The sequence below is a fragment of the Chiloscyllium plagiosum genome, chromosome 15, assembly GCF_004010195.1.
Source record: "Chiloscyllium plagiosum isolate BGI_BamShark_2017 chromosome 15, ASM401019v2, whole genome shotgun sequence".
In the NCBI taxonomy this organism is placed as follows: Eukaryota; Metazoa; Chordata; class Chondrichthyes; order Orectolobiformes; family Hemiscylliidae; genus Chiloscyllium; species Chiloscyllium plagiosum.
Window position 1 is genome coordinate 834,314 of NC_057724.1, and position 12,845 is coordinate 847,158.

The 12,845-nt window shown below is 45.2% G+C and overlaps 1 protein-coding gene across 7 annotated transcripts in view; it reads left to right on the forward strand.

The window, feature by feature from the left end:
* The window catches only part of LOC122557037 (utrophin-like), a 688,507-nt gene that overhangs the window by 209,516 nt on the left and 466,146 nt on the right, over positions 1-12,845 (forward strand). For all 7 annotated transcript variants that reach the window (XM_043704260.1, XM_043704256.1, XM_043704261.1 and 4 more), the window contains exon 20: positions 3,205-3,382. In XM_043704260.1, coding sequence (XP_043560195.1) covers positions 3,205-3,382 — 178 coding nt within the window. The remainder of the gene's footprint in view (positions 1-3,204; positions 3,383-12,845) is intronic.

Below are 12,845 nucleotides of genomic sequence, written 5' to 3' on the forward strand. Positions count from 1 at the left end.
ATGTGGTCTCCTCTGCATAGGGGAGACAGGACATCAACTTGTAGATCATTTCAGGGAGCACCTCTGGGACATCCGCACCAACCAACCCCACTGCCCTGTGGCTGAACACTTTAACTCCCCCTCCCACTCCACTAAGGATATGCAGGTCCTGGGCCGCCTTCATCACCAAAGCTTAACCACCTGACGCCTGGAGGAAGAAAGCCTCATTCTCTGCCTTGGGATCCTGCAACCATAGGGGATTAATGTGGATTTCATCAGTTTCCTCATTTCCCCTTGCCCCACCTTATCCCAGTCCCAAGCCTGTAATTCGCCCTCTTGACCTGTCCATTGCCTGTCCTATCTGTCTGCTCCATCTTCCTCAACGATCTATTGCCTTCTCCTCCACCTTCATCTACCTATTACATTCTTAGCTACCTTGTCCCCCAACGCCATCCTCCTCCAATTTATCTCTCAGTATCCCCTCCCCCAGCCCACAGGTGTCATTCTTGATGAAGGGTTTATGCCCAGAACATCAATTCTCCTGCTCCTCAGATGCGCCTGACCTGCTATGCTTTTCCAGGACCACACACTCAACTCTGATCTCCAGCATCTGCAGTCCTCACTTTCTCCTTACTGACCATGCTTTGTATGTTCTCATCCAAATCATTCATACCGACAACAAACAGTAATGGGCCCAGCACTGAGGCACTCCACTAGTCACAGGCCTGCAGTCTGACAAGCATCATTCCCCTATTACCCTCTGTTTCCTACTATCAAGCCAATTTTGTAACCAATTTGCCGGCTCTCCTCGGGTTCCATGCAATCTAACCTTCCAGAGAAGCTTACCTTGTGGCACCTTATCAAAGGCCTTACTGAAATCCAAATACCGCTCTGCCCTCATCAACCTTCCTGGTCACTACTTCAAAGAACGCTTAACAAACTTGAAGCATGATCTCCCATGAAGAAAATCATGCTGACTATTCCTAATCAAACTCTGTCTTTCCAAATGCATGTATATCTTATCCCTCAGTATCCTCTCGAGTAACTTATCCGCCACAGGTGTTAAGCATACTGGTCTATAGTTCCCAGGCTTTTCTTTGCAGCCCTTCTTGAATAGTGGCACAACATTCGTTACCCTCCAGTCTTCTGACACCTCACCTGTGGCTAACAATGATGCAAAAATATCAGCCAGGCCTTCGCCATTTCTTTTCTAGCTTCTTGCAGTGTTTTAGATATTTCTTGTCAGGATCAGGACATTTATCCACCTTCATACATTCTAATACATCCAATACCTCCTGTTCTGTGAAATGGACTGCCCCCAAGATATGACCACTACCTTTGCCAAGTTCTGAAGTCTTCATGTCGTCTGCCATGGTGTAAACAGAGGAGAAATATTGATTGAGGATCTCGCTGAACTCCTGCGGTTCTACACATAAATGTCCACTTTGGTCCTTGTGGAGTCCTATTCTCTCTCTTGTTATTCTTTTTCCTTTAATACATTTAAAGTACCTCTTTGGATTCACCCTAATCTTCTCAGCCAAGGTTATCTCATGCCCCCTTTTCGCCCTCCTAATTTTTATCTTCTTTAAACCACTACAGAGGAACCTCAATTATCTAAATGAGATGGGCGGGCTATTCGGATAATTGATCGAATGCCTCTCCTCTGTGAAGTTTCCTTCTTCCTCGCTCTGTCTGCCTTACACACACACACACACTCTCTGTCTCTGTCTCTGTCTCTGTGTCAGGGTTTGTTTCTGAGCAGACACACTTGAATGTAAGGGACCTGTAGCATTGCTGACCCCCCCCAATCAGTTCAATGGGATTGACACAGCGAGCACTTGCTAAATCCGCTCCCTGTTCAGGAGACTAGGCAGCAGCACATTGCGCGGTTGCTCCCACCCACTGTTCCCCCCGCGCCCCCCCCTCCCCTCCAGGCAGCTGGACTGGACACCAACAGCAAGACTGCTGCTGCCTTTGGGATGGTGAGTCTTAAAATAGCCACACATACAACTCTTTAATGCAACCTTTTGACAAGTCCTACCTTTGCCCTGTAGAGGACAACATTGGGGAGATTATCAGGGGAAGGGTGGTTTAGGGTACCCCCCTATGTAGAACTCCAGAGAAAGTGTTGGAGAGAAAGAGAGAGATCAATCGATCGATCGATCATTTGGGGATGGGCAATCATCGATGTTCAGGACTATTCTCTGCAGCATTTCACTAAGCCATAAACAAAAGACAGGATCAGTATTGGAAACACGTCTTTGATGTAATGTTTCTATCGGAATCTTGAGATCTTCTTCGGATAATCCGTGATTCGGATAATCGAGGTTCCTTTGTGCGTTCCCTATATACCTCAGGGACTCCCTTGATCCCAGATGCCTGTACCTGAACCACGCCTCCTTATTGAGGTCAAAGCCTCAATATCTCTTGTCATTCAGGGTTCCCTATTCCTGCCAACTTACTCTTCACCCTCTCAGGAATGGATAGAACTTGAACTCTAGCTATCACGCTTTTAATGGCCTCTCAATTACCTTTCTTTGGAAATTATTCTTCAGTTAGACCATTTTTTAAAGTCACCAAGTTAACAGTGGTGTGCTCAGTTTCTAAAGTACAGCTTTCACGCCAGTGTGCTCTTTTTAGACAGCTGTACTTTACCTGTTTTGATCTTGCTGGCAGATGTAGGATTATATGGGTTCATGGGTGCATCTGTAGGAATTCTGGTTTGAGAGATAAGAGGAAAGTAAATGTCAAGCCAGTCACTCTTAACAATCTTTGAAAGGAAAGAAAAAGGAACAATGGATTATTGTCATAAACCTACTGCATTTACTTAATGCGTTAACTCTGGTTGGAATTAGGAATATTGAAGACTGATTCTTGAAAACTATAATGTAATTTGGCAAGCATCCTTGCACACCAGAGATAGAGTGCACATCATTGATCTTGGATCAAATCTGGATCAAAATTGAACTAAATATGAAAGGAAGTTAAATTAATTCTTATGTTACAACTAATCTCTATTATTGCAGTAATTTGCAGCCCATTTCTTGGTCTTGATACCAATTATTCTGGTTCTTACAATTGCAATTAAATTGGCAATAAAATTGGTCAGGTTGGAAGGAAGCATTTACAAAATAAACAATTTGGCTTATTCTTTTACAGTACAGAAAGATGTAGCTCCATTAAAATGTATTGTTGTTTTAGACCTTATACTTTCTTTCTCTGCAGTATGAAATCAGCCAACTGAATGAAATAGCTCCGCTAGTAAAGAAATTGCTAGCTCATGGAGAAGTCCTTAGCAATGAGCCTGAAGCTCCAAGCTTCCTCCAGGAAGACCTTAGTAATTTCAATAACCGATTCAGGTCACTTCTGCAGAAACTACAGAGCAAGCACCATGTACAATTCGGTGAGTCTGCATAAGATTATCCTGAAGAAAACTGTGAAGTTACTGTCACGTTTCTTACTAACTGATGCATTTTTGTCATATCTATGTTTCAGTTTGTGAAAGTGTTGATGGATGTAAGAACAGGAATAGGCTAATTAGCTGCTCTGCTGTGAGATCATTGTTGTTCTGTACCTCAGCTTTATTTATATTTGTTTGTTCCATATCTCTTTATCAACAGCTTACAAAAACCTATTGGTTTCACTTGATCCTCGGCATCCACAGTATTTAGGAAGAAAGTTCCATGTTTCCATTGTAATTCTTGGGTGAAAAAGTGCTGGCGTATCACTCATTTTAACACAATGCCCTTTTATTCTAAATTGATCTGCTAGAAGACATAGTGTCTATGTATCTACCTGCCCACATCCCTTTATCATTTATAAGACCTTGATTGTGCCAGATTTCTAAACTCACTGGATTGCAACCGAGTTTCTCCAATCATTCCTCAAAAGTCAATGGGTTGGTGAATCTGTGCTACACCAACTTCATATCCTTCCTTGGGTTTGGAAAGTTTGTTCTACTATTGACTGCTTCTAATTTTACGTATCAAATTGTAATCAGAAAATAATTTGCAATGGGTTCTCCCCCCCCCCCGACTCCATCGCCATTACTTTATGTCTCAACAGTTTATTCTTGGCCCCCTCCAATTTCTCCCTCGAATACACATCCAAAATCACAGTTTCAGTTTGCATGTACATTGATGCCTAGCTCTACCTGACCCCACCCCATTACAACTACTGCACTGTTGTTGAATCGTTAGACTGCTTGTTTGACATCCAGCATTGGGTGAGCAGATTTCAATTAAGTAAATTAAATAGTTGGAAGCTATTGTTTTCATTCTTCACTCCAAATTCCTTTCCCTAGCTACTGACTCTATTCCTTTTCCTGAAACTCTTAACTTGAAACAAATGTGTTTGCAATTTTGGTGTCATATTTAACAATATGATGAGCTTCCAACTGCATCTTCACTATATGTCTGAGATTGCTTATTTCCACCACCAGAATGTCATCCAACATCACCCTTGACTCAAATAATTTTTTGCTGAAACCCTTATCTATGTCTTTGTTACCTTTAGGTTTGATTATTCTTTTGAACTCCTCACTGGTGTCTCACATTCTATCTCTGCGAACTTAAGGGCTTCCAAAACACTTTTGTCTATAACTTAACTTGCAGCAAGGGTAGATGCTGGGACAATGTTGGCCCTCATTGGGCAATCAAGAATAAGGAGGCACAGTGTGGATATACTTTAAATATGTCCTGTCCCACCAGCAGGACAGACCTAACAGAGGTGGCAGCACAGTTTGAATACAGTGGAGAGTGTGGTGCTGGAAAGGCACAGCAGGTCAGGCAGCATCCGAGGAGCAGGAGGGTTGACTTTTGGGGCAAAAGTTCTTCATCAGGAATGAGGCTCTTTGCCTGAAACGTCGACTCTCCTACTCGTCAGGTGCTGCCTGATCTGCTGTATTTTTCCAGCATCATGCTCTCGACTCTAATCTTCAGCATCTATAGTCCTCACTTTCGCACTGTTTGAATACAATCAGGAGGAAATTGGCCTGGGAATCCTCAGCATTGACTTCAGACCCCATGAAGTCTCATGGTTTCCAATTAAACATGGACAAGGAAACTTCCTGCTGATTACCACGTATGGTCCTCCCTCAACTGATGAATTGATACTCCTCCAAGTTGAACAGTACTTGGAGCAAGCACTGAGAATGGCAAAGGGCACAAAATATACTCTGGGTGGGGACTTTCATGGTCAACCATCAAGAGTGACTCGGCAGCAGTGACACTGATTGAGCTGTTTAGGTCCTAAAGGATATAGCTGTTAGACTGAGTTTGCGGCAGGTGGTGAGAGAACCAACAAGAGGGTAAAACATATGTGACCTCATCCTAACCAATCGGCCAGCTGCAGATGCATCTGAATGTGACAGTATCAGTAAGAATGACCACTGCACAGTCCTTGTGGATACAAAGTCCAGTCTTCACATCGAGAATGACCTCCGTTGTGTTGTGCAACATTATCACTGTACTAAATGGGACAGACTTCGAACTAGCAACTCAAGACGGGGTATCTATGAGGCATTGTGAGCGATCAACAGGAGCAGAATTGTACGTCAGCGCAATTTGGAATGTCACGGTTTGGTATATCTCAAACGTAACCATTGCCATCAAGCCAGGGAATTAACCCTCGTTTACTGGATGTGCAGGAGGGCATGCCAGGAGCAGCAGCCAGCAAACCTGAAGATGAGGTGTCAACCTGGCGAAGCAAACAAACAGGGTGACTTGTATGTCAAGCAGCATAAGATAACGAAGATTGGTGGAGTTGTGGATAGTGAGGAGGGCTATTGTCGGCTGAAAAGGGACTTAGATATGATGCAGAGCTGGGCTGAGGAGTGGCAGATGGAGTTCAACCCTGTCAAGTGTGAGGTTGTCCATTTTGGAAGGACAAATAAGAATGCGGAATACAGGGTTAACGGTGGGGTTCTTAGTAAGGTGGAGGAGCAGAGGGACCTTGGGGGTCTATGTTCATAGCTCTTTGAAAGTTGCCACTCAGGTGGATAGAGCTTTAAGAAGGCCTATGGTATATTAGTGTTCATTAGCAGAGGGATTGAATTCAAGAGTCGTGAAGTGATGTTACAGCTGTACAGGACTTTGGTAAGGCCACATTTGGAGTACTGTGTGCAGTTCTGGTCGCCTCACTTCAGGAAAGATGTGGAAGCTTTGGAGAGGGTGAGGGGTGACTTGGTAGAGGTTTATAAGATGATCAGAGGAAGAGATAATCATTGGTGACCTTTAAGCGGCAATTGGATAGGTACATGGATAGGTGCTTAAGCTAGGACAAATGTTCGGCACAACATCGTGGGCCAAAGGGCCTGTTCTGTGCTGTATTGTTCTATGTTCTACGTTCAGCATAAGCAACAGGTGATAGAACTAAGCAATCCCAACGGATCAGATCTAAACTCTGCAACATCTAGTTGTGAATGTTGGTGAACAATTAAACAACTTATTGGAGGAGGATGCTCCACAAATATTCCCATCTTAAATGATGGAAGAGCCCAGCACATCAGTGCAAAAGATAAGGCTGAAGCTTTTGCAGCAGTCTTTAGCCAGAAATACCAAGTGGATGATCCACCTCGGCCTCGTCCAGTGGTCCCCAGCATTACAGATATCACTTCTCAGCCAATTTGATTCATTCCATGTAATATCAAGAAACGGTTGGAGACATTGGATACTGCAAGGTTACACACTGGTATCTACCTGACAATATGAAAAATTGCCCAATTATATGCTGTAATAAAAAGCAGGACAAATTCAACCCGGCCAATTACCAGCCCATCAGTCTACTCTTGATTATCGGTAAAGTAATGGAAAGTATCATCAACAGTGCTGTCAATGAGCACCTGCTGAGCAATAACCTGCTCAGCGATGCCCAGTTTGGGTTCTGCCAGGACCTCAATACAGCCTTTGTTCAAACATAGAAACACGAAAGCAGGAGGAGGCTCTTTGAACCTGCTCTGCCTATCATCACTATCATGGCTGATCGTCCAACTCAGTACCCTAATTCTGCTTTCTCCCCACAACCTGATGGGTGGCACGGTGGCGCAGTGGTTAGTACTACTGCGTCACAGCACCAGGGTCCCAGGTTCGATTCCAGCCTCTGGCGACTGCCTGTTTGGAGTTTGTACATTCTTCCGTGTCTGCATGGGTTTCCTCCGGCTGCTCCGGTTTCCTCCCACTGTCCAAAGATGTGCAGGTCAGGTGAATTAGCCATGTTAAATTGCCCATAGTGTTAGATGCATTAGTCAGAGGGAGAATGGGTCTGGGTGGGATGGAGATTGGTGGGGTGGTAGGTGAGGACCAGTGGGGACCAGTACTCTTCGGTGGGCTGAAGGGCCTGTTTCCACACTGTAGGTAATCTAAAATAAAACTTTTGATCCCATTCTCCCCAAGTGCTACCTCTCGCCGTGTCTTGAGTGCATTCAATGTTTTGACATCAACTACTTCCTGTGGTAATGAATTCCACAGGCTCACCATTCATTGGGTGAAGAAATGTCTCCTCATCTCTGTCCTAAATGGTCTATCTGGACCACAGAACTGAATTCCAGAGGTGAAGTGAGGGTGACCATCCTTGATCACAAGGCTGCATCCAACTGAGTGTGGCATCAAGGACCCCTAGCAAAACTGGAATCAATGGGTATCGGGGCAAACTCTCCGGTGGTTGGAGTGACACTTGACACATAGGAAGATGGTCTTGGTTGTTGGAGGTCAGTTATCTCAGCTCCAGGGTGTTCTTCAGGGTCGTATCCTAGGCCCAACTATCTTCAGCCTTTTCGTCAATGACCTTCCCTCCATTATAGGGACAATGTTCAGCACTATTTGCGACTCCTCAGATACTGAAACAGTCCGTGTTCAAATGCAACAAGCTCTGGACAATATCCAGGCTTAGACTGACAAGTGGCAAGTAACATTTGTGTTACACAAATGCCAGGCTATGACCATCGCCAATAACAGCCAATTGAACCACCACCCCATGACATTCAATGTGTTACCATCATTGAATCCCCCACTATCAACATTCTAGGTATTATCTTAGACCAGAAACTAAACTGGACTCACCACATAAACACAGTGATTACAAGACCAAGTCAGATACTAGGAATACTGTGGTGAATAACTCACCTCCTGACTCCCCAAAGCCTGTCCGCCATTTACAAGGCACAAGTCAGGAATGTGATAGAATATTCCCCACTTATTTGGATGAATGCAGTTGCAGCAACATTCAAAAATCTTGACAACATCCAGTACAAAGCAGCCTGCTTGATTGGCACTACAAGCATCCACACCCTCCATCACCGATGCTCAGTAGAATCAATGTGTACTATCTACAGATGCACTGCTGAAATTTACCAAAGATCCTCAGATATTACTGTCAGATAATACAGGGGGATATAGATACACTGGAGAGTTGGGCGGAAAAGTGGCAGATGGCTTTCAGTCCAGACAAATGCAAGGTATACATTTAGGCAAGTCTAATAATAGAGCGAATTATACAATGAATAGAAGAGCCTTGGGAAAAGTTGATGGGCAGAGAGATCTGGGAGTGCAGGTCCATTGTACCCTGAAGGTTGCTGCACAGGTGGATAGAGTGGTCAGGAAGGCATCTGGTATGCTTGCCTGCATCGGACGGGGTATTGTGTATGTTAACATTGTACAAGACATTGGTTTGGCCGCATTTAGAATATTGTGTACAGTTCTGGTCGCCACATTACCAAAAGGATGTGGACATTTGGAGAGGGTGCAGAGAAGGTTTACGAGGATGTTGCCTGGTATGGAAGGTGCTAACTATGAAGAGATGTTGAGTAGGTTAGGTTTATTTTCATGAGGAAAAAGGAGATTGAGGGGGGATGTGATTGAGGTTTACAACATCATGAAGGGTATAGACAGGGTGGATAGAGACAAGCTTTTTCCCAGGGTGAAGGATTCAATAACGAGAAGTCATGCTTTCAAGGTGAGAGGTGGAAAGTTTAAGGGGGATACACGTGGCTAGTACTTCACACTGAGGATGGTGGGTGTTTGGAACACATTGCCAGCAGAGGTGGTAGAGGCAAGCATGGTAGATTCATTTAAGATGCATCTGGACAGATGTATGTGTAGGTGGGGAGCAGAGGGATACAAATGCTTAGGAATTGACTGACAGGTTTAGACAGTACATTTGGATCGGCTCAGGCTTGGAGAATCGAAGGGACTGTATCTGGGTTGGAGATTTTCTTTGTTCTTTGTACCTTCCAAACCCAAAACCACTTCCATCTAGAAGGACAAGGGCAGCAGATATATGGGAACACTACCGCCTTCAAATTACCATCGAAGGCACTCACTGTCCTGACCTCAGAATATATCGCTGTTTCTTCACTGTCATTGGGTCAGAATTCTGGAATTCCCTCCCTAATGGTATTGTAGGTCAACTCGCAGCAGGTGAAGAAGGTAGTTCACCACGTTCTCAAGGGCAACTAAGGATGGGCAAAAAATGTTGGCCAGCCAGCGTTGCCCACATTGCACAATGAATAACAATAAAAAATAGAATCTCCCATTTGGAATAGGGCAGGGGAGAGGAATTTCTTCTTCAAGAGTCTTTGGTCTTTGGAATTCCTTTATAGGGAGGACATTGGAGGCTGGGTCAATGGTTCGGGTAGTATTTTGATTGATGAGTGAGTACAAGGTTATTGGGGACAGGCAGGAGTTAGGATTACGATCAGATTGGTTTGGTAGTGTTAAATGGTGGAGCAGGCCCTATCTGAGGTGGAGGCGGTCGAGAGCTTCAAGTTCCTGGGAGTAAACATCACCAATGATCTACCAGGGACCATCTATGATGACGCTACAGTCAAGAAACTGCACCAACACCTCTACTTCGTCAGAAGGCTTAAGGAAATTCAGCATGCCCACAATGACTCTTTGCAATTTTTATAGATGCACCATAGAAAGCATCCTATCCGGATGCTTCACAGCTTGGTATGGCAACTACTGTGTCCAAGTCCGCAAGATATTACATAGAATCGTGAATGCAGATCAATCCATCATAAAAATCAGCCTTCCTTCCGTTGACTTAGTCTATACTTCCTGCTGTTTCAGGAAAGCAACCAATATAATCAAAGACTCTTCACACCCTGGTTATATTCTCTTCCACCTTCTTCCATGAGCAGCAAAAGTTTGAAAACACGTACAATAGGTTTAAGAACAGTTTCTTCACTGCTATCAGACTTATGAATGGACCTCTCATATATTAGAGTTGATCTTTCTCTGCACCTTCTCTGTTGCTGTCACACTGTAATGCATTCTGTTCTATTACCCCGATGCACTTAGGTAAAGTATGATTTATCTGGTTAGCACGTAAAACAATACTTTTCATTGTATCTTGGTACATAAAATCCCTACAGTGTAGAAACAGGTTATTTGGCCTATTGAGTCCACACTGATCCTCTGAAGAGCATCCCACCCAGACCTATCCCTGTAACCCTACATTTCCCATAGCTTACCCACCCAAGGGGCAATTTAGCATGGCTCATCCATCTAACCTGCACATCTTTAGATTGTGGGAGGAATCTGGAGCAACCAGAGGAAATCCACACAAACTTAGGAAGAATGTGCAAACTCCATGGAAACAGTCACCCAAGGGTGGAATCGAGCCTGGGTCTCTGGTGCTGTGAGGCAGCAGTGCTAACAACTGAGCCACTGTGCTGTCCATGTGACGATAATAAATTAAACCAGCCTTGATTGGTCAATAGCCTTCTCCTGTGTATGATTTTTATATCTTAAATTTACAGTGAACTATTATGTCAAGAGATAGTGGTTTTCTGGGCTGTGTCCAGGACGGGTTGAGGCCACTGCCAGGGTGAATTGAGCGTGAATAGCTATGCTGGACGTTGTCCTGCTCATGAAAATTCTTGAATTTCTACTTCATATTGTTTGGTTGTCAGAAATTAAAACTAAGTAACAGTACAAAAGTTTCTGACCAACTTGGGTTCTGTGGATAATGGGTGCCAGAGATTAATACATTGTAGCTTAAAAATGTGTTGCTGGAAAAGCGCAGCAGGTCCGGCAGCATCAAAGGAGCAGGAGAATCGACGTTTCGGGCATAAGCCCTTCTTCAGGAATGAGGAGGGTGTGCCAAGCAGGCTAAGGTAAAAGGTAGGGAGGAGGGACTTAGGGGAGGGGCGTTGGGAATACGATAGGTGGAAGGAGGTCAAGGTGAGGGTGATAGGCCGGAGAGGGGGTGGGGGCGGAGAGGTCGGGAAGAAGATTGCAGGTCAAGAAGGCGGTGCTGAGTCTGTGGGTTGGGACTGCGATAAGGTGAGGGGAGGGGATATGAAAAAGGTGGAGAAATCTGTATTCATCCCTTGTTGTTGGAGGGTTCCTAGGCGGAAGATGAGGTGCACTTCTTCCAGGCGTCGTATTGCCATGGTCTGGCGATGGAGGAGGCCAAGGACCTGCATGTCCTTGGCGGAGTGGGAGGGAGAGATAAAATGTTCCGCCACGGGGCGGTTCGGTTGGTTTGTGCGGGTGTCCCAGAGATGTTCTCTGAAACGTTCTGCAAGTAGGCGGCCTGTCTCCTCAATGTAGAGGAGGCCACATCGGGTGCAGCGGATGCAGTAAATGATGTGTGTGGAGGTGCAGGTTAATTTGTGACGGTGGTAGAGGGTATGTCGGGTTCAAATACAACATCTACGTTTCTTTTCAACTTCTCAAACAACTTAAACATTTTAAAGTTTAACAAATAAGTACAAGGTAAATTTCACTCCATTATTTAACTCGGCTCTGAATTTACTCTGTGTTCCAGCATAAATAAATGGATTAGTACAGGAACTCAGAAACAAAAGCATATGCCCGCTTTCCTCCAGAGTAAAAGATGAATCACCATAATTGGAACGTGAGTAATAAGCAACTTTTGCAATTCGGACATAAAGGACTGTTATAAAATATACTGAATATAAAACTGCCTGAAATAGCAAAAACTGTCCTGGTGGCGATTGGAGGGCAGGGTTCAAGGGCGGAGGAGCGGGAAGTGGAGGAGATGCAGTGGAGAGCATCGTCAACCATGTCTGAGGGGAAATTGCGGTCTTTGAAGAAGGAGGCCATCTGGGTTGTTCGGTATTGGAATTGGTCCTCCTGGGAGCAGATGCGGCGAAGGCGAAGGAGTTGGGAATATGGGATGGCGTTTTTACAGGAGCGGGGTGGGAGGAGGTGTAATCTTGGTAGCTGTGGGTGTCAGTCGGTTTATAGTAAACGTCCGTGTTGATTCGGTCGTCCGAGATAGAAATGGAGAGGTCTAGGAAGGGGAGGGAGGAGTCTGAGACGGTCCAGGTAAATTTGAGGTCTGGGTGGAAGTGTTAGTAAAGTGGATGAACTGTTCAACCTCCTTGTGGGAGCACGAGGTAGCGCCGATACAGTCATCGATGTAGCGGAGGAAAAGGTGGGGGGTGGTGCCAGTGTAGCTGCGGAAGATGGACTGTTCCACATATCCTACGAAGAGGCAAGCATAGTTGAGGCCCATGCGGGTGCCCATGGCTACTCCTTTGGTTTGGAGGAAGTGGGAGGATTGGGAAGAGATGTTGTTCAGAGTGAGGACCAGTTCAGTCAGTCGAAGGAGGGTGTCAGTGGAAGGTTACTGGTTGGTTCGGCGGGAAAGGAAGAAGCGGAGGGCTTTGAGGCCTTTGTGATAGGGGATGGAGGTGTATAGGGACTGGATGTCCATGGTGAAGATAAGGCGTTGGGGGCCAGGGAAAATCATGGAGGAGGTGGAGGGCGTAGACCATCCATAACCTCAACACCTCAGGGGATCTCCCATCCACCGCCTCCAACTTCATAGTCCCACAACCCCGCACCGCCCGTTTCTACCTCCTGCCCAAAATCCACAAACCTGACTGCCCCGGC